This window comes from Sardina pilchardus, chromosome 21, assembly GCF_963854185.1.
Source record: "Sardina pilchardus chromosome 21, fSarPil1.1, whole genome shotgun sequence".
NCBI lineage: Eukaryota > Metazoa > Chordata > Actinopteri > Clupeiformes > Clupeidae > Sardina > Sardina pilchardus.
Window position 1 is genome coordinate 15,240,169 of NC_085014.1, and position 21,006 is coordinate 15,261,174.

At 46.0% G+C, this 21,006-nt stretch overlaps 2 protein-coding genes across 2 annotated transcripts in view; one reads left to right on the forward strand and one right to left on the reverse strand.

Annotated features, from left to right (window-relative positions):
• The window catches only part of ctnna1 (catenin (cadherin-associated protein), alpha 1), a 101,915-nt gene that overhangs the window by 35,870 nt on the left and 45,039 nt on the right, over nucleotides 1–21,006 (forward strand). The window contains exons 9-10 of the mRNA XM_062524007.1: nucleotides 18,904–18,984; nucleotides 20,035–20,187. Coding sequence (XP_062379991.1) covers nucleotides 18,904–18,984; nucleotides 20,035–20,187 — 234 coding nt within the window. The remainder of the gene's footprint in view (nucleotides 1–18,903; nucleotides 18,985–20,034; nucleotides 20,188–21,006) is intronic.
• Nucleotides 10,654–13,884, reverse strand: lrrtm2 (leucine rich repeat transmembrane neuronal 2). Its single transcript, XM_062525338.1, has 2 exons — nucleotides 13,881–13,884; nucleotides 10,654–13,151 (listed from the first exon to the last, which is right to left on the reverse strand). The coding sequence occupies exons 1-2, from the start codon at nucleotides 13,882–13,884 to the stop codon at nucleotides 11,515–11,517; spliced, it is 1,641 nt and encodes a 546-aa protein (XP_062381322.1). The 3' UTR covers nucleotides 10,654–11,514.

Genomic DNA, 21,006 nt, shown 5'->3' on the forward strand with positions numbered 1-21,006 from the left:
TGTCTCTTTCTTTTAGGGCACCCAGTTGTTAGGAAACATGTTTTTTTGTCCTTTTTTTGGGAGGGGTAGCTGTGAAAATGCTTGTTTCCTTTGGTTCCCCTGTGTGATTTACTGAAAGGGAAGCAATTATTCGGCAGTCTTTTCCGTGTTCAGGGTTTTTGTCACCCTGGGTGTTTTTAACAGCTGAGTCGAAGCTGGCAGTCTACGACCACCGTTGCCATCTCACAGCCATTAACCCTGGGACGAGAGCCTGTTATGTAGCTGCTTGGTGGAGGCCTCATTCCTTCTCTATCCCCATTTAAAAGGACTTATTTCCACCTTGTTTTATTAGACATTTAATAGTGTTGACTTCATAGGATTGTTTTTGCAAATGGCGTATTAAAATTTAATAGCCTGTATTATTCCTCTGACACCACGGTTTACCTTGAACATGCCAGCTCTGTTGTCAAGAAGTGTAGTTCTTTTCTCAAGGTCCATTTTTACAAATCAGAGTTCAAACAGAGGTCTGTGTTGCTGTTCCGGCTTGTGTAACATTATTTAAGGGCACAAGAGTTATTTACGCACAACTGCCATACAAGCTCTGCAGAGAGAGAGCTTTATCCATGGTTGAACGCTGCTTATCCCATATCCCATCCGTTTGTAACCAATAACCACCGTGTTAGCATCTTCCGATGTTTCATACTTGTCTTGTTGAATTCATCTGTGTGTGTGTTTGAAAATATATTAATAACAATAGCAGGAGCAGTCTAAGGGGTTTGACTTAATTGTCCAGAAAGAAGCAGTTAACAGAGATGTCAAAGCCGACTTGGTTCATATATCTACTGAGCTGTGTTTTTTTTTGTTTTTTTTTCCCTCCTCCCCCCTTCCTCTTACACTGTTTGGCCAGGATCTCATTCCTACTATCTGAAGAAAGTTCCTTTGTTACTTTGACTACTGTTTCTTTTCCCTGCTCCTCTATAACACGGTTGAACATTCTCAAAGCTGCAGTGAGAGCCGAGAATAACCCATCAGAGGAATTCGACGGGGCATCAGGTCAGAGATGGGGGTAATTTAAATTCCAATCACACGAGCAGAGTTGCGCTCGGCAAGAGCAGGGCCTCTGTACTGATTGAGCCATCTTGAGTAATATCACAGCCGTGTCTACCTCTCCCGCCGGCTGGATGCTGCTTGGAGTTGATCTAACTGTTGGATGTAATGGGGGAAAAGGTGGGGTGTGGGGGGGGAGGTTGGGGGCTGGGGGAGGGTTATGGTCATAGCCTATTAGTTTGACTTTAGTCAGGGCTTTGTTTCCAGGCAGCCATGGGTCAGTGTCCTGTCCTGTTCCAATTAATTACCAGGACAGAGATTCATGTTTAACATGTTAAATAAATCAAAAGGGCGTTCTCTTGACCTCTCCCGATGAGACCGTTTATTGCCTTTTTTGAATGACTGAATTTGAATGATTTCGGGAATAAGGATCCCGCAGGCAGATTGGAATATCAGTATTCACATGGCAGACAACTGTGGCCCCTTTGACTTGACACTCACTGCCAAGACTCCTCCCAGCTCCTGTTGAGTTCCCCAAATAAAGACAGATATCGGTCGGTGTTTATTAGCCACTCGAAGCTAGCCCCAGGATGCAGAGTTGACACTGTGAAGGATTGCTTGGATAAGACAGACGGATGCTGCCAGACTTGGCACCCTCTCATTCTCTGTCTTTCCCCACTCTCTCTGTGTTTCCATCACAGAACCAGTGGTAACCAGATGATAAAGTGCGACTTGGCATCTGCTATTAACAGCTTACTAGGAACATTAGCCTGGCGGGTGCCGCCACAGGTGTCGATAGACAAGCTGCCTGTATTTCGCCAGCTTTGTCCTCTTTGTCACGCCTCAGTCTGCCACCTACCACTTTCTTCACCGCACTGGAGAACACTTATGGCCTGTGCAGACTACACGATTTCAGCCCGATTTTGCCACGATTGTGTCGTGGCCGACAAATTTCCGTTGTCTGGTCCGAATATTCAAAGTCGGTTAACGACGTTCGAAGGAGGAAGCGTGTTGTCTTGACATGTTCAACGACCCGTAATTTATTGTCTGACATTCTACGACGTTATGACCAAAAGTCTAGCATGTCAGAATTTTTGGGAATCTCCTACGACTCCCATGTTGACTCTGACACTGTGACGACACATGACGAGAAGGCTACGGTAGAAAATCTTGTAATGTGGCCACTCTTGCGGCCATGACGCTGCACGATTTTGTGGTTCTCTGATCGCCTAGTCTGACATGGTCAATCGTAAAAGATAATCGTGAAAGACAAAGTTGTGTAGTCTGCACAGGCCATTATACTACCACTTCTTGTTCCTGGTCTCAAAGCAAGAAGGTGCATTGCTGGAAAAGGTCACGTGCATAGGCATTATGTTCCCCAACCCTGAAACCTTCAGTGACACGCTGCTGTTGAAATAGTCATGTTCATAAATGTGCTCGCTACATTCTGTTCGCTGTGTGTTCATTTATTATTGACGAGTACCTGCTGTTTTCGCGGAGGGAACTCTGTACAAGACCCTGAGAAAGGAAATGGAGCCACAAAAAATAACTTGGCTGCACAGGCTATTGAGTGGCTGTGATTTTGACCTGATCTGCGTAAGTGCTTATTTGCTAAATTCACAAGCCGAGTCGAGACTTGCGCTTTACCCTAAACGACTGTAGTAATATGAGTCATAATTCCATTACAAACGGCTCTCCAGGTGGCCAACAGTAAAAGTAATCATAGTATATGAATCTGGCTGTACTCTAGGCAGCATTGCTTATAGGCCCCAGCTCCCCCCTCCCCTTTGGTACACCAGAGGTGTCTTGTGTCACCTAGGAGGTCTTTCGCATAGGTTAATTGATCCCGGTCAGACCAAGCCCATGGTGTGCCTTTTGGATTCACCAACGTTGAGCACCCCATGTGCGGAATCGCACTTTAAATGCGTTAGGCAGTAAATACATTAGGGAGGTATTTTGCTGATGAGAGTCCAGATCAATATGTCCTTCCTAGTAAGCATTTTCTAGATTTATTGGAACCCTCATAATGAGTACCTGAGGCGCACACACGGCCGCCCCGGAGTCCTTGAACCCACTCAGGCAGCAGAGGCTGCATGCTCTTGCGCGCGCTCTCAGCCCGGGATCGCTCCCATCTCACCCACCCCCCTCCCTCATTCTTTCGGCCCCCCCTCCCTCTCTTCGCTGCGTGCCTGCCTGCCTTCCTGCGGAGCGGCTGTTTTATGGCCGGCTCCGTGCCCCTCCTGGCACGGGGCGCGAGGCGGTGCAGATGGACACGGCTCACTCAGGTGCTGGAGAGAGTGGGCGCGCCGGGGGACCAGATTTATGCTCTTGCCCCCCGTTCTCGGGCCCCCTTATTACCCAGTCGGTCAAGATCTCCTTGTAAATTGTCCCTACGGTAAATCTGATTGCTTTCGTGAAATGTCCTGTCTGAAGGGCCCCCCCCCCCCCCACGCCTGTTTGAACTCTCCGAACATGAAGTAGTGCAGCGTTTCGGGGTTGAAGGTGCACTCTTATGACTTTTTTCCCACCCCCTTCCTCTCTCCTTCCTCTGGAAATTATTATGGTGATGTCAGTGTTGCAGCTGTCTTCAGCGCGGCCCTTAAACGTGATGCAATTATGGATGGAATAATTCTTGTGTGGGCGGATGGAGCTCTGACATTTTGTATTGGTATGAGAGGCGGTCGGGATGATGGGGTGAGTTGAGGGGCACTTACATGTTGTGTTTGATACGAGCCTGGTGATATCTCCTTGAGAATAACCTGCCAGTTTGGCGCTGGTGTAAAGTGGCGTTGCCTAGGAGAGAATCACTCAGATTTACCAACCACAGTATGGAGCGGAGCTGACTACCACCTGTGTGGTAAATTCTCCCTGTAATCTAGGAAAGCGTTTTTTTTTTCTCTCCTTGATGGAGTCATGGCCTGTTGTGAACCTTTCGTCCTTGTATGGATTAAATTAACTTTGAGTCTCTTCGGGGACAAATCGTGATAACTGGTATCGATTGGATGTGCCGATTAAACGACTGGAGGGGTTCAGTCAATACTGACGGGGGGATCAGTCATTTTTAAGGAACATTGTGCCAAGAAGCACATTAATGAATGTTAACCTATAAGAGTTAATGAACACAAAGTGACTTGGTTTAATGCAGTTTCCTTGGCAACTGTGTGTAAAGTAAATGGAACATTTTGTCATATCAGAGTATTTAGATAATAAAAAAAAGAAATTCCTTGAACAGAGAAAGAGGTTGTTTTGTCCTTTGAGACTTTATTTTTTTTTTTTTCTTTTGTGAGTTACCTCACTCGCTGGGTGCAACTGCCTGCCTGATGACTCACAAGTGATTTAGCATATAAAACAGCGGTTCCTGTGTTTTGTATTACAAAGCTAATGTGCGGTTACTGTCGATGATGGTGTGAATGAGGTGATAGAAAAGAAGAGGCAGGCAGGCTTCGTTTCATTGGAGCGCTGCCTTTGCATTTCCAATGGGGGGAAAAAAAAGCTCCTAGCATGAAGGTGAAATCAAAGCGAGCTCATATGAATTAATATATATTCATAGCTTCTTAGCCATCGGTGAATGATACAACAGTGATTAATGGTGCCTTGTTCTCTTACAGGAAAGAGAAGGGTATTATGAAATTTTAATAGCATCATGGTTCAAACATATACTTATGTTCAATATTGTATTATGCAAGGATTTATGCAGTGCCGAGCTACAATCGGGGCAGCCTAAAAATACTGACTTGATTTTGTGCTACATGAGCCATATTTACTCTTTCCCTTTCCTCTCCATTTCCCTCCGTTCTTTCCCGTCCCTAATTCGCCTCTGGGTAGCGTGGGGGCAGGCTTTAATTTTTGTCTGGCATGTGTGTAATTTCTAATCAACAACATTTTTTTCCAAAGCAGATCTAACCTTTTGTGCGTGCCTTATGTCTGTGTGTGGAGAGTCTGTGCAGTGTAATAGAAGGACTTGAATGTGTTGTCGCTCATTTGCAAAAGCTGCACTGCAATCCTAGCCATCACTTCCTGTTTGTTGAACACTTTGATCAGAGAGAATGAAGGAAGATCACCACTACCCCACTCGCTCTTTCCCCCCACTTTTCTTCCCCATCCTCTTCCCTTTGCTCCCTGGTGAAAGCTCTGTGACTGCCTTCAGTGCACGCTGTACTAAGAGCCTGCTCATTATGGATACATTCCTCTCACCAAGTGTCCCTCAGCCCAAGCCTCAGCTCCTGCCCTGCCTTATCAAGATTAAATAAATAAATAAATAAAGTAGTTGCCAAACAAGACACAAACTCATCTTTCAGGGGTAAACAAAGGCAGAGGATTAATATCTGAGAGCGGAATGACTAAGCACAAAAAAACAAAAAAAAAACCTTATTACTTTTGTGCTGCTGAAAGTATCTCCTATACAAGACTACTTTAATGAGTTCTAGTGGTCAGACAGACACATATAATTGAATGGAGGCTGGCAGACCCCCTGAAAATGGCAAATAGCATAGATAAGACATCTGATGGCAGTTGTATAAGAGTTCTTAATCCATGCCCATATCTCTTTCTGTTTCCATTTTGACCAAAGAGGCAACCTCTGACAGAGAGAGCCACTACCAAATTAAATTCCGACCTTTGAGTTAATAGCTTCTTTTGGCCGTAGTGAATTGCTTAAGCAGTCCTTCCAGGAACGACCTTGTGATCACGAAAAAAAATAATGAATATTCCACAGAGCCACACATTATTTGCAAGTTGTACTATTTTTGCTCATTTTCCAAATGATATCCAGCAATTTACTTGAGCTGAAGAGTGGATGCATCGTCACCCAGTTCAGATTTATTGGTCTTTGTAGCAAAGACATGTTTCAGTTGGCCAGCCTTGTTCAACCTCCTGTATTCCTGCATCCTCCTGTATCCTGTATTTTCATCACCAATGATGTTTTCTGGAACACTCAAAAAGCTAGGCCACACAAAAAGCCATGAACAATGTAGTGTGTGTGTGTGTGTGTGTGTGTGTGTGTGTGTGTGTGCTACTTTCATCTTGCCATTTATGTTGAGGGCCCCCCCTGTCTGGCTTGGAGACTTAATACATAACCATACAGTCTCAGGTTGGCATGTAATTTTCATCACCTCAAGTAATCTCGAAATAACACAGTGCCTTGATGTGAATTGTGCAGTAAGTAGACAGCAGCCTTCCCTAAAATTCGAGGTCCTGGTGGAACTGTTCAAGGAAGTGAACACATGCCTCTAGCCACTGCAGCCATGTGGTTATGCAGTTTGGCCAGATGACGAAGGACTTTTTTAAAAGCATAACTATTTCTCTTTCTTCCTGTCTTTTGCTCTCTCTCCTTGGCTCCCTCTCTTTTCCTCTCTTTTACTCCATCATTCACTCACTCACTCTTGTTCTCTCACTCACTCACCCCATATTTCCCCTTCTCTCCTCATCTTGCTCATCACGCCCTGTCTCAGTCCTTGCTCTCTCCCTTCATCTCGTGAGAAATCCCCAAAGGCATAGCAGCTGTTACCCTGTCGCTCTGATGGCCACTGACCACTGACGGACAGCACTGTGAGCCAATCATTCCTCCTCTTCACATCTCATGTCTGCTCCCAGTGATGGGTAAAAAAAAAAAAAAAATGCCGCTTAGTCATGCAGACAGAGTAGCAGCTTGTCATCTGCGCTGGGTGAACCGCTGTGCGATGTATTGATGGCTTTGGAAAGACTTGATATTGATGACCACAAGCTTTGAAACCTCAGTCCTCAGAAGACAAAATCCAGGTTTTTTTTTGCTTTTTCTTCCCCCCCCCCCCCCCATTTTAAATCCTCTGAAAAGTTGAAAGCTCTCTGTTGTTGGCCACTCAGTTTCTGTGTGGCTTTATTCATATTCATCATGCTCCCGTACCTTCAGATATATCTGCCATGCAGTGCATTTGGTTGCACTGCGTTCTGGGCAAGCCAGAGGAAAAGAGGATGTTGGAGGCGAAATAGAAAAATAGCCCGTTCCACCCCGCTCAACAACCCCCCCCCCCCTCACCCCCCCGGTTCACTAGCTAAACTGTAATACACTTCATAGTGCATCACCCCACTGGTAGCAGCTGTTGTTCCCGGCAGTGTATCTCCTCACTCCAGAATATGTCCACAGCAGCTGTGCTTCGTGCATTTGCCTTTTAGGATGGAGCCCTCAAAATAATAATAATGAAAAAAAAGAGAGACCATAACCCTCTCCATGCCCATCCTAGATCACAAACCGAATAAAGAAAACTCTAGGGTAAGAAAGCAAAGAAGGTCAAGGGATCGTCAACACACACACACACACACACGTCGTTGCCCCCTGGCCAAACTCTGAGGTAATTCCTCTCGTTTTTGTTTTGTTGAAATCATGAGCCACTGGTCTAGATAATCATTTCCTACCCGTGTCAATCATTGTGTGTGTATCAGAGTTGCGCAAGCATGATTTGAGCGCCACCCTGCCCGGGGCCAGAGAAGAGGCTCTTAGAAATGTCCCAGCATTTGATGGGAGTTATTCAGGCGTTCCCTAATTGTGGTTTAGTAGGGCAAAAAAAAAAAAAAAGTGCCGGAGTTGGAATGATACCAAAACCCATTTAATTTTCTTTTTCTCCGTATATCCATTTCATGAAATCTTGTCGCACCGCTATTGAGCTGGGCAGTGTGATAAGGACTTTCTTTGGTGAAGATCTTGATCTTTAAATCCTCTCCGACTTTGTGATTTTTGCTGTTTACTTTTCTTTATATCAGAGAGGACTTGCCAATCTCTAAGTTTAGGTCAGGTCAACTCTGCTCTGTTTGCAAAGAAGGCATTGAAATTGCAGAACCCTTACGCTGGAATGAGCTTAGATGAACACCATGTTCTAGAGATTTGAAGCCTTTGTAAAACCAGACCCCCGAAAACAGGAATAAATTGTAACATTTTTATTTAAAAATATATGTCTTAAGGAAAAAAAGATTTTTTTTTCAGTTGGCCACATCTTTATCCACTATACAGATATGAAATTGTACATAATACAATACAAAAGGAAACTGGGGTGAAAAGCATTCAATTTGCACAAAGAGGTTTTTTGGGTAGGGTGGGGGGGCTGTGTTTCAGGTCTAGGCAGAGTGAGGAGCAGGTTTTCAGCATAATGACGAGAAGAAAACAAAAAAAATAACATTTTTACAAGAGCAGGAGTGCAAATGGATGCATGTCTACAAATTTGTGTTTTCAGTCACTTTACAAGCTGATTGGTCAACAGTGAGATGTCAACATTTGCCAAGATAGCTCTCTAGTCGCTGAAAAAAATATAGTTATTCTCTCAACCTTCACTAAATCTATCATACCAGGAACTGAGGCCTTTCCATCATAATTTGCTGGATGAGTAAACACGTTTCAGACTCTCTTGAATCATGCAAGACCATTTTTGGAGGGGTACAGATCACCTCTAGATTAAAAGAAAAGAGAACCCAAACAAAGAAATGAAAACAAAAAACAAATGGCTTTGTAAACATGAGCAAGTTCTTTATCATTTCCAAAACACCAAACTGACAGTGAAATTGGGTATTATTCTGTGTGAAAGGGCCCCTAAGAATCCCCTTTTTTTCTTTTGCCAAAACTCTGCTGGTAGAGATATCCAGCTCTGGCTTTGCGCCCACTAGATTTGTCTTGTACAATGTTGATGCATTGTTTAATTCGATTCCATTGTTGAATCAGAACATAAGCCCATTTTGTCGGCTCAGCTAGGCTGTTGAAAAGTGTCTGGCCATAAAGACCTCTGAGAGAGCGAGATGTTGACTGTGTCTTGGGTATTTTGGACGGAGCCAACATTCTCTGCATAGACCGCCATTCCACAGCACAGATGGCTCCTTACAGCACCCCCTAGGGGCCACCATCCCTCGCTTAAATCCCAGCCACTCCAGTTGCACTGCCAAATAGTCTCTCTAGCCAATAACTATCTGCTCCCTGTTTCTGTTTTGTAGTAAATCTTTTTTTTCTTTTTTTTGTTCACCCTTTTAGTAGGTCTACCAAAAATAGTCTGTAAATGCATCTGTTACTGTATGCTGTGGGGCTCCCACCAAGTCTCAATCCCGTGGTTTATTTTAATATTTTGTCGAGTTTCGTCATATTTTATTGGCAAGAATCGCAACAAATGGCTTTTTCTCCATCTCTGCCAAGGTGATAACTCGGCCACAGCGCTGCGTCCTGGGGTCCTGTCATTCATGGTTAGTTATGCTGCCTCTCCCTCCCCTGTGTGTTATTCCAGCCCCCGCGGACCACCATTACCTGGGTTTAGGGGGACGCTTATTGGCTGGGATAAGGCATTACCCTCTGGTTAGCCTCCGGCCCTTTAGCCTCCATGTCCATCCCCCTCCCGTCCTGTCCCTCCCCAGCCTAGCCTACCCCACCTCCTCCTCCTAGCCTCCTCCAAATAGCACAAAGAGCTGCAGTGGCGGCTTCTTTAGAGGATACTAATGCACATCCTCTCAGTGCTGCATACAAATGCTCCGCTGACCCAGCCTCTCTCTCTCTCTCTCTCTCGCTCTCTTTTTCTCTCCCTCCATCTCTCTCTCGCTCACTCGCTCTCTCTGTCTGTCTCTCTCTGGCGTTGGCTAGTGAAGGAACGGTGCTTAAAGTCTCCTGAGAGGCCTAGCTCACATCAACTGGAGGCTCCTACTTTCTCTCTCTCTGTGTCTCACTCTCTCCCTCCATCTCCTGCTGTCTGTTTCTCTGTCTAGTTGTGTCTTCGCTCACTGCCCCCTCCTTTACTGCCTCTTGTTCTTCTTTCTCACTCGCCTTTCTCTGGCTCTTAGCTCCAATCATGCTCTCTTGTCTCGCACACACACTCTATCCCTGTACTGTTCTTATTTTCAAGTTCTCATTGAGAGATCCTCCCCTGTCTCTCTCGTTGGCTTCTGGAAAAAATATATATATATACCCTCTCAAAATTTCTGATGGGTTTTGTGGGTGGAGTTGGAAAGGATGGCTCGCTGTGCGAGAGTGACTCTTCAATGGCCAAGCAAGCTAAATCTTGCCAGAGCAGTGGGCTGGGTGACAGAACATTAGATTCTTTCTGCCTGGCCCTAATTGGCTCAATCTTGAAGTTGTCAGGTGCGATTACAGTCCTTTGCATTAAAGCAGTGTGGCATGAAGCTCGCAATGAATTTATTTTCGGGGGGGGGGGGGGGGTAATATTCTCTGCGCACCCCTCCTTCGACCCTTCCCTCTCCCTTGCTCCCTGCCGTCCGTTTGTCCTCTCTCTCTCTCCCCTGACTGTAGACTGTTGGCTGTGTAGTTGTTTTGCGTGGCGTTTCATCTGTCTCAGTCAGATTTTAACGATCGCGTCAGTAATTTATGCCGAAATGAGTTTAGCCGCAGTGCATTATCACAGTGAAGATGTCAGGGATGGCACAAAAGAAAATGAAGACCAAATCACTTCATTGTACATATGCATAATCATAAGAGGAAATGAATATCTCCACAGAACACTTAATATATCCCTGCTGAAGTCACAGTTGAGGGAGCTATCCAGACATTTTGGCAGAGCTTATGCAGAGGCATATTGGGCATTAACCTTTGAACACACAGTGCTAAGCTTTTAGATTTTGCAGGAGGGGATTGAGTTTATTGAATGAAATCAAATCCAGAAACAAGGAGACTATTAGGCTACGTGTTCTCCTCGGCAAATACAGGTAACTTTGTAAGGATTAAATTGCCAGCTTATTTGTTCAACACTGGGTTCTCAGTATGCACGTGGTATGCAGTTAATAACAGTATCTCTTTTTTTAAATAATTTGTAAAAAGGTGAATTAAAAAAACGTCACTTAATCACTATCCATTTTAACTTTCCCAAAAGTGATCATGTGAGTGAATCTCATAAGTGTCATCTACTTGTGTCATAAAAACCCTTTTGCATTTATCAAATTTGTACTTCTATTCAACATAACAGCACAACAGCACTCTTTTTTTTTTCATTCATTTTTTTCTTCTTGGAAATTTCATTTTGACCAAGGTTCTTCCCAAGAATGTTAATTCTGCAACAGATATCTGAACCCCAGGTTTCTAGGCGATTTGGCTATGTTTTTTTCTCTCTTTCTCTATCTCTCTCTGTCTCTCTCTCTCTCTCTTTCTCTCCACTGTGCTGCAGAAGAGTGTGATAATAATGCAGTGTCAATTCGCCCATCTAACCATCCTCGGTGGAGATTGATTGCCCCAGCTCAATAAGGAACCTTGCATTCTCGTTACAAAAATAAAAGTGTGAAAAATTCTTTACATCACATCTTATCAGTCACCACAAATCCACCTCCAGTCACCCCAGCAACTCGAAGACTCTACCCCCCATTCCTTCGCCTCTTTCAAAAGCTAGCCAGTAGAAAGAAACTATGCATGTTTTTTCTTTTTTATATATAGAAACTGGTCAAATAAAAATCCATAAAACAAACCCTGTATCTTTTTTTTTTTTTTTTTAAATGGTTGAGAATGGCAAAAACCCATTGACTGCAGGAATAAATAAAAAGAGTTTATACTTCACACTCTTTGTAAGGCAGCTGCTGACACTTGCACTGCCCGTAACCGTTGATGATGACGAGAGCCCCTTCCTCGTGGCTCGGCTCGTACTCGTTGTAGGGTACCTGGGTGGCCAGGTCCGCCATTGGCTGCCGCTGCTGGGTCCTCAGCTGTCTCCGGTTCTGCATGGCGGAGCAGTGGCGGATCCTCCGCAGCGTTGGGGGGCAGCACTTCCGCGAGACGTACACTACAAAAATGATGAGGAAGAAGGAAAACAACAGGGCCATAGTTCCAATGATGACTCTCTGCGTCAGGACCGTGTTGTCAATGTCATCGATGAAGTCATCGGTGACCGCGGGCCCTGCCACCATGGTGGTGGTCGACAGGGCGGTGCTCGGGGTCTGGGTGGTGGAGGTGGTGACTGTCGTGGTGACCATTGTAAAACTCCCCAAATCCTCTGCATAGTAGTCCAACGTTGGGGTCTGCATATTTCCATACAACGGGCTAGTGACCTCCTGGGGAAACATGGCCTCCGTAGCGGTGCTTGACTGGATAACTGGTGCTGAGAAATTCTGACAAAGCTGAAATCCATAGACAGCGTCCAGTATTTCCTCCCCCTGTGCGTATTCTGGGCTATGGCACAAAATGGAGTGTTCCCATCTGCCCTTAAAGGTACTGAGCCAACTGGCCAAGTTGCAGATCCTTTTGGTACATTCCCAAAGGTTGCTAGACAATCCAATGGTGCCCAGTGACTTCCACATATCCAGGGTTTGCGTGTCCATGCTGGACAGTTTGTTGTTATCCAGTAGTAATATCTTCAGGTTGGGCAGGGTCTCAAACACCTCGGGCGTGAGGGTGCGGATCTCGTTCCCGGTAAGATCCAGTTTCTCCAGGGTGGTCCAGGTCCACTCCATGGTGCATGTCAAATTGTTAATCTTGTTCCACTGCAGGTAGAGGAACTGCAGGGCGACCAGGCGTGGGAAGTGCGCCAGGTTGATCTTCGTCAGGTGGTTATGCTCCAAGTGCAGCTCCCGGAGCTTAATGAGCCCGGCGAAGCCGTTCCGGGCCAGGCTCCGGAGCCGATTGTTGCTGAGTCCGAGATACTCCAGGCTCCGGCAGTCCCAGAAGGCCCGCACGGGTGTGGTCCTCAGAGAGTTGGAGCGCAGGTGGAGGATCTGCAGCTTGCGTAGCCCGTGGAAGAGCTCTGGCTCCAGAACAGTCATCTGGTTGAAGGATAGGTCCAGAATCTGCAGGTTGATGAGGTGGATGAAGGTTGTGTTGGGCAGCTTGGTGATCCGGTTGGAGCTCAGGTTGAGATCCTTCAGCTTGTAGAGCCCCTGGAAGGCGTCCTCCTGCACAGTGGTTATTTGGTTGTGGTCCAGGTGGAGCCAGGTGAGCTGGGTGAAGCCGAAGAACTGGTCAGGGCTGAGCTCGGCGATGCTGTTGTGTCGGAGCGAGAGCCCCAGGGCCCCTCGGTCGATGCCATCTGGGGGCGTCAGAAGCCCCTGCGTGTCGCAGTAGAACTGCAGGTCCTCACAGCGGCATTTTTGAGGGCAGGTTGTGCATGACGTGGGAGGCAGGCACAGAAGCATGCTCATCACACAAAGTGCCGCTGGTGCTTGTCCCACCAATGGCCACCTTGAATGGAAACCTGGGTGGGTTTGAAGATAAGAAAATAAACCGGAGGGAGGGAAATCTAATCTCTGCAAGGCATGAAAACATCCCCTCTCCCCCCACACACTCAAACCCCCCCCACCCCCCTTCTCTCGTCACTATTTTTGAATATCCATAATTCTCTCCTGCCACTGCATGTCTGTGCCCACATAGTAAGAAATTCAGCCAACATTTTTTGCGTCTATTTTCAGTGGGTTTTTTTTACTTGACGTGGCTTGACAGCAGAGAGAGCCCTGATTAGTATTCATCAGTGTTTGATGCGCACATTGACGCCGTGTCACGGATGAATTGAAACATCCTCTGCAGTTGATATGTTGTCTTATTTTCATCTCATGTTTTACTGAACATACTCAAATCCTCAGGTTTACTGCGCTCTTTAACCCTCTGCTCACTTTAGTGCCCTTGACACATCAAATCTCTTTTCTTTTTAAAGGCATTTTTTTTTCTTTCAGAAAACCATTCTGACCAACAAGCATTCCTTGATCCACTTACATGGCATTCAACATGGCAGTAATTTGCTCTTATAACAAATCACGACTTATTCGGTTACACAAGAAATAGGTGAAGAGAGGGAGAGGAAAAAAAAACACAAGACCTCATTTTAACTAAATGGATGCTTCTGGACTGCCAGACTGCCTCAGCCCACTCCTATTCACTCTTATTTCCTATTCAGGACCAGTCTCGGTGAATTAAAGAGCTAACTTACCCATTCTTTTGTGCACATCGGGGGCTGCATTCAACTCTCCTTTTCCGCAGACTCTTGGAGCAGCCAGATGGAATTTGAATCCGAAGGGAAAAAGCCCTTTTGAGTAAGCACAAAAGGAATCGAGCTCTTCTGAAAGAAAGAATCGGTGTTGAGCCTCATCAATTGAAACAAAATCACAAATTCCATGTCCCGGGATGTTTTTTTTTCCCCTCCTCTTCTTTTTTTTCACCTACTCCTCTCCTTCCTCCTTCCTCCTGTTTTGCCGGCTTTTATTCCGTCCTGATTTCAAATCCCAGATTAAGAAAGCACAATCATCTCTACCTCCCAGGAATCCTTAATTTTTGAAGTTGTTGATTTGCATCCAAAGCAACCCCGGCATACAATACTCTCCTCACACCCCCCCTCCTTTTTTTGCTCCCTCTTCCTTTCCTCCGCAATGATGTCAGCTCAATTGGTTAATTGAAGATCAAGCGGTCCTCTTGCATGGTTGGGGGTCCTTCAGCCCCCTAACTTGTTGATGGTAGTCGGAGACCCCGCTTACGACGCCAGTGCAGCAAGGCTGAGGCGCGATTGTGTGCCGAGCTCAGGGCAGCGAAGGAAGAGAGAGAGACGCAGGGGGGAAAGCAGAGGAGAAAAAGCCGCGATGTTATTCTGTGCTTTTTGTTGCAGCCACTCACTGCTACAGAGTGGTGGCAGGCTGGCGTCGATCATCGGTGCGGTTTCTCTCTCTCTCTCCCTCTCTCTCTCTCACTCGCTCTTGCTCGTTCTCTCTAGCGCTCTTCCTCACTCTCTCCCGCTCTGTCTCTAGCTCTTCGCTCGCGCGCACACTCGCTCCTCACTCACACACTCTATCTAGCTCGCTCATTCGCTCTCTCTCTCTTGCTTCCTCCCTCCCTCTCTCTCTCAATCTCCCTCTCCCTCTCCCTCTCCCTCTCCCTCCCCTCCCTCTCCTCTTTCCCTCTCTCTCGCACTCTCTCTTGCTCTCTCCCCCTCTCTCGCTCTCTCTCTCTCGCTCTCTCTCCCCCTCTCTCTCTCTCTCTCCCTCCCTCCCTTCCTCTCCCCTCTCGCTTTCCGCCTTGCACACTTGCTCTCACAGAGCCTGTGCGTTTGATTCCTCCCTCCTCCTCCTTCTTTTCTCCCCGATTCGTTACCATTGGAATATTGATAACTCCAACGTGTTGCGGCAACTCGCAGCAAAAATTCACCATCATAGTAAATCTCTCGGCTCCGGCTTCTCTGTCTCATCGTGTGTGTGTGTATGTGTGTGTGTGTGTGTGTGTGTGTGTGTTGGAGCACAAATTAACCGTAGGTGGAGAGGATGAGATGGTCGAGCGATGAGTTATGCATGATTCTCATTTCTAGAGACGTGTGCTTCAATTTTTGAAACGGGAGAGAAGATGCATGAGGGTGTTGCTTGTATTGTTTTTATTTATTTTATTTTTTGTCTCTCCGTTTAATTGCACCAGCTGATGGTAATAAAACACACTCAGGGTTTCTTTTTAACATAGTTTGACGTTCTTAATTTAAAGTCCCATCTGTGTGGTGACAGAGCAGTTTGTCAGGCTCTCTTTCAAAAAAAAAACATTTGCATTTCTGCCTCTTCAGTGTTGCGTTTGCATTTGACGTATGGCTGAGAGACGGTCGAAGTCATGCTAAACCAGGTTTTCAAAACTCGACACGTCATGAGCTGGCTTACGTCACAGTGGCCTTTTATACTCTAGTGGGTTGGAGGCTGGAACAGTCTCTCTTTCTCTCCCTCTCTCTTTCCCTCCCTCTCTCTTTCTCTCACTCTCTCTTTCCCTTGAATGGAGTATTTAATGGAGCATTCAAACAGGACAACCCAGTAGTGTACTGAAGACTAGATAACACAAGACATGCGGAATTGGGATTTGTACTGAGGTGCATGTGCTTTGTTTGCACGTGTGTGTGTGTGCGCGTGTGTATGTGTGCGCGTGTGTATCTGTTTATTTATTTTCTCAGATGTCAGTTTCTTTTCCCCCCCCGCTTGTTTTTGTTTTGAGGTAGTCTATTTTTGTTTAGCATGAGTTCAATGAACCATGTCTTTTCGGTCAGTAGTAGAACTTCAAAGCACGCAGGATTTTTTAAACGGAACAATGTTTGTCAGTGCACAAAAGAATATGCAACAGCATGTAGCACCCTGGTATACAGGCGACATTTGTGCTGTTTGTGTTGTGCGGCTTCCCAGCAAACATGTTCAAGGCCTCTGATGGAGGCAGTGCAGCAACAACAACAATGTCAATTCAACATTTTGTTTTTCTTTTTTTAGCGGTTTTGAATAGATTCTGCATCCGTGCCTGTGTGTGCTATTCTCATTCATGTTGGTTGGAACTAAAGTTCCCATTCATTGTGTGGATGCCAAGGTTATACTCTGCATGTTTTTTTTTTTCATACATCTACGTGTCAAGTTATTTTGGTCCCACACAGAAATGACCTCTGCCGTTGTTTTTACGGGTCATCTTATTTAGCGTAGACACATTTTTCTGCCCAAACTGCTGGGCTAGTCTCGTTACTCCCGGTGGGACTTCAATCACTGAGAGGGGAAGAGAGAGAGAGAGAGATAGTGAGTGGAGAAAAAAAATGTGTGTGTGTGTGTATATATAAGGGATGCATATTCCCAAGGGCTCCGCCTTTAGCTCATCATGGCCTCGCAGTTGGTAAAAACACCCTGTGAAGCGGTGTGAGGAGCCTAATAGGTCACCAATTAAGCTGCCTGGGCCTGCAGTGAAATCAATACTGAAGAGCAGCCCAATCATCTCGCCCCTCAGAAGGGCCTCTTCTTCTCCTCCATCTTCTTCTCCTCCTTTTCCATTTTCTTTTATTTCTCCTCTTAACTTTTGATTTGCAAGATACTCCGTGCTCACGTTTCCCCGGGTTTATGCCACTTGGTAAGAAATGACCTGTCCAAGGAGATGAATTTCCCCGTAGAAGAAATGGTTAGCTGGAATAGGTAGCCATTAGAGCTGGGGATTTTGGACTGGAGGGTGATAGGTGAGTGAGTGTGGCTGTGTGTGTGTGTGTGTGTGTGTGTGTGTGTGTGTGTGTGTGTGTGTGTGTGTGTGTGTGTGTGTGTGTGTGTGTGTGTGTGTGTGTGTGACTGTGATTCTCTATGTGTGTGTGTTGGGTGAGTTGGGTGTGTGCACCCGTGTTCTTAGGTGACTATAGCAGCGTGGTGAATGAGTTTTCTGTGTGTGTGTGTCTGTGTGTGTGTCTGTAGAGGTGTGCCACTGTGAGTGCTTGCTCCTAGCTGTGGGGGGAAAAAAGAAAAACCACAGCAGGGATTAAGACCGATGGCGTCCCCTGGTCTTCAGCAGAGCACCACCCGATGGGCTCGTTTGGCCGGCGGGGGAGGGGTGGAGGTGGAATGGGGCTCGTGGAGGCTCGTAGTAGTAGTGGCTGGTGCTTTGTACCTCTGCCATATTTCATTGGCTGTCACCATAGAGCTGCTTGTGCCCCCGTGACGCCCTCCAACACCCCCTATCCCCCTCTTACCCCTTTACCCCCCCACCCCCACCCTCTGGCACCCCCTCTGTCTGCACATTTACCTTCCCAGTGCACTTGAGCTGTTCACTTGGGCCATGTGAGTGGAGTGCATATTCTCTCTCTCTCTCTCTCTCTCTCTCTCTCTCTGCCCCCCCCCCACTCTCTCCCTCCCTCCATTCTGGACCAATGGTTGGGTGCCAAGCTTAGCCCTAAGGGAGGATGGGTGCGCAAGGGGCAAAGCCATAGTCATCTGCCTGTTTTTTTCCCCCCTCACTCTACTAGTGCCAGTTCCACTGTGGTGCCCTCATCAGAGAGGCCATGGTACCCCTGAAGGGACCAAACCTTGACCCTTTCCTCACCCAGTGTGGTCACCCTTACTGCATTTCACTGTCCTGTTGCCCCAGTGTGGTCACTCTTGCTGCATTTCACTGTCCTGTTGCTGCCATGCGGCACTTCCCTGTGTATTAGCCACATTCTGTAGAAGATGCAGGACAGTGTTTTATGGAAGTTAAAATAAACAAAACCATATTGATATTAGCCTAACTGCCCCTGTGTATTAACCTCATAGCTGAAGACATCTTTGCCAAGCCGCTAAGCAGCTAATACTTGGGGGAAATATGGTTCAGACTCACATTTCATGAGCAATACATAGGCTAGTTAATATAATGATATTGATGTCTAAGTTTAGGTATGCTGTTTAATGAGGATTAAGAATGAATCATTTTTTTGGCTGTAGAATGTGTTCCAAGCCTTTTATAGCAACATATATATTTTTTTTTTTCTTGAAATGCATTTTTTTTTACTGAACCTTTAAATAAATCTGTGGCTTGCAGTGTAGGAAAACACAACAACCGCAACAACCACAACAAAGTTTTACAAGCTGTGGGTTTTTTTTTTGTTGCCTTTTTGCATCTCAATTCAGACCTAAATATTCATTAGAGTCATGAGGAGGATGTGGGTGGGTGGGAGGGAGGCAGAACAGGCGTGTGTAAGACTCCCCTGCAGTCATGTTAGTCAGGCTTCAGATTGACCCACTAAAGTCCAACTCTTGTCTCTGTGCTCATGCTGTTGACGCATTGGTCATGGCTCGCTGTCTTCTTTTCCTGCTGTGCATGCCAACTGAATTGTTTTTTTTTTCTTTCCTTTCTTTCTCTCGCTCTCTCCTCCCTTTTCTGTCTGTGTCTGTCTCTTTTGCTCGCTCGTTCACCTTTTCACCTTTCCATAAACATTTAAACTGTGCTGTGACAAGCTAATGTGTTTATCCATTCCACTAAATTCCCAGGTGACTTTCACCTGTCTTCCTCACCAGGACATGACAGTAACAAGAGCAAACAGTTGAGCTGGTGTGCCCCCTCCCCCAATTCTCTCAATCTCTCTCTCTCTGTCTCTCTCTATCTCTTTCTCTTTCTCTTTCTCTCTCTCACTCACACACACACACACACACACACACACACACACACACACACACACACACACGTACACACGAACACACTCACTAATCCTTCCATGTTTCCTCCTCCAGGCTGGGCGGAAGGACAAGAGTGATGCCCTGAACACGGCCATCGACAGGATGACAAAGAAGACCCGTGACCTGCGCAGACAGGTTAGTTCCTCTCCAGTTCCTCCTCCTCCTTCCAGAGATTTCGCACTTATTTTCTTCCTTCTATTCCCACCATCCTCTCCTCCTCCCCCCTCTCTCTTTCTCTGTCTCTTTCTATCCATTTCTTTCCATTCATCTCATGTATCCCACTGCCACCCCCAATCTCTCTCTCTTTCTCTCTATCCCTTCCTCCCCCTCTCTTTTTTTTTTCTCCACTCTGCTTGCCTCTCTCCATTAATAATGGGCAGCGCAGATTCACCATTGATTTTTTCCCCCCTTTTTCCTTTTAATGTCATTAATGTAGAAAATATTTTGTTTTCAGAACCTACGCTAGACAAGCATGTTTTTTTTTGTCCCCTGCCCTACTCAACAGGAGCCCCTGTAGCTGCCCGGCTGTCTGTTACAGTCTACATGTTGATATTTCTAGGCCACGTTGAACATGAAATAGCAGACGCCTCCGCATAGGGCTCCCCAATGGCTGTACCTCTCCTGACTTGAGTGCCTTTCTTTATAACTTATAAACGTTAGTGACATAAAGGATGGGGTTTAAAAAATGCATTTATTCGTTTGGACAGTGATCATCAAAAGCATCTTTCAAGTCAGGTACAGTATAAGTGAATACAAGCGGTGGATCAAGGGAAAGGAGTATTTGAGGGGGAAAAATGCTGTGAATCCACACTTAGCTTCCACTAGACTGGAATACCATATAGACTAGATGAGTGGGGGGTGAAAGAGCTGGAAGGGAGAAGGAAAGAGAGAGAGAGAGAGAGCTGCGAGCTGTTGGAGAATGATCAAGTAGGCAGGTGATCACAGAAGTACCAGTATTGTATTTTGAATCCTCAGCTATTTTTTGAAGATGTGGAGCTCATTCTGCTGCTATGGGACACGAGGAGGAAGAATGAATCAAATGATAAAAATGGAGGAGGGGAGGGAGCAAAAACCTCCACGAGTGATGCATGACATTTAGTGAGGCTGTTTTGTCAGTGCCGAGTGTTTCAGTCTTTTTCAGGTTTTTATTAATAATTTTTTTCCCTCTCCTGGTGTTCCCTGCAGCTGAGAAAGGCGGTCATGGACCACGTGTCCGACTCCTTCCTGGAGACCAACGTGCCGCTCCTGGTCCTCATCGAGGCGGCCAAGAACGGCAACGAGAAGGAAGTGAAGGAGTATGCCCAAGTGTTCCGTGAGCACGCCAACAAGCTCATTGAGGTAGGCAGCAAACACTCCACAGAAGTGATCGTAATTACTACGTATATCTGTATGAGGCCCAAGTGAATATGTACACATAGATTTACATTCTACCACTTGATTTTCATGTATGTATTATTTGTGTGTGTGTGTGTTTGTCTGTGTTTGCATTTTTGTGTGTGGTCTTGAGTCTTGTTACACCCCTCAAAAACCTAGAATATGCAAGCAGGCTGGTGAAAGTGTAAATAAAAATAGCTCCTGACGCAGCCACTTGATCTGCGAGAGTATGCCGTAACCTTTATACATATTAACTTATAGATCATATATTTTTTGTGACGCGTCAGAGGGGACCGACTGAGTCAACAAACCTGGACTTTTATAGCCGTCCCTCTGGCAAACGCAGGAGAGGGGAGGCTGCAAACCGCGGTGCTGTTGTGGCCAAACACTACATTTGTATGGATGGTCACAGTCGTGAATCAAATTTTAAGCCTCCCCCTCCAAGCCTAACCTCACCCCCCCTCCCCTCGTCGTCTTACCTTCTCTGCCCAGAAGAGCGAAACTTCTCCATGCTCCAAGGTTAAATGCTGTCTCGAGGGAAATTCATTCATTGTCTCAACAGTTGGATATCCTATTTCTTGTTGACATACTGCACAGGAAAGCTGCTTTTGCCTGAGTATTCTTTTTTTTCGGCTTCTTTTTTTTTGTGGTTCCACACACACACACACACACACTGCACCCACACACACACACTGCACCCACACTCACGCACGGTTATGCAGACCAATAAAATGCCCTTTTCTCATCTCCCTTGCTGTTTTATATTCCCAATAGACAGGCCTC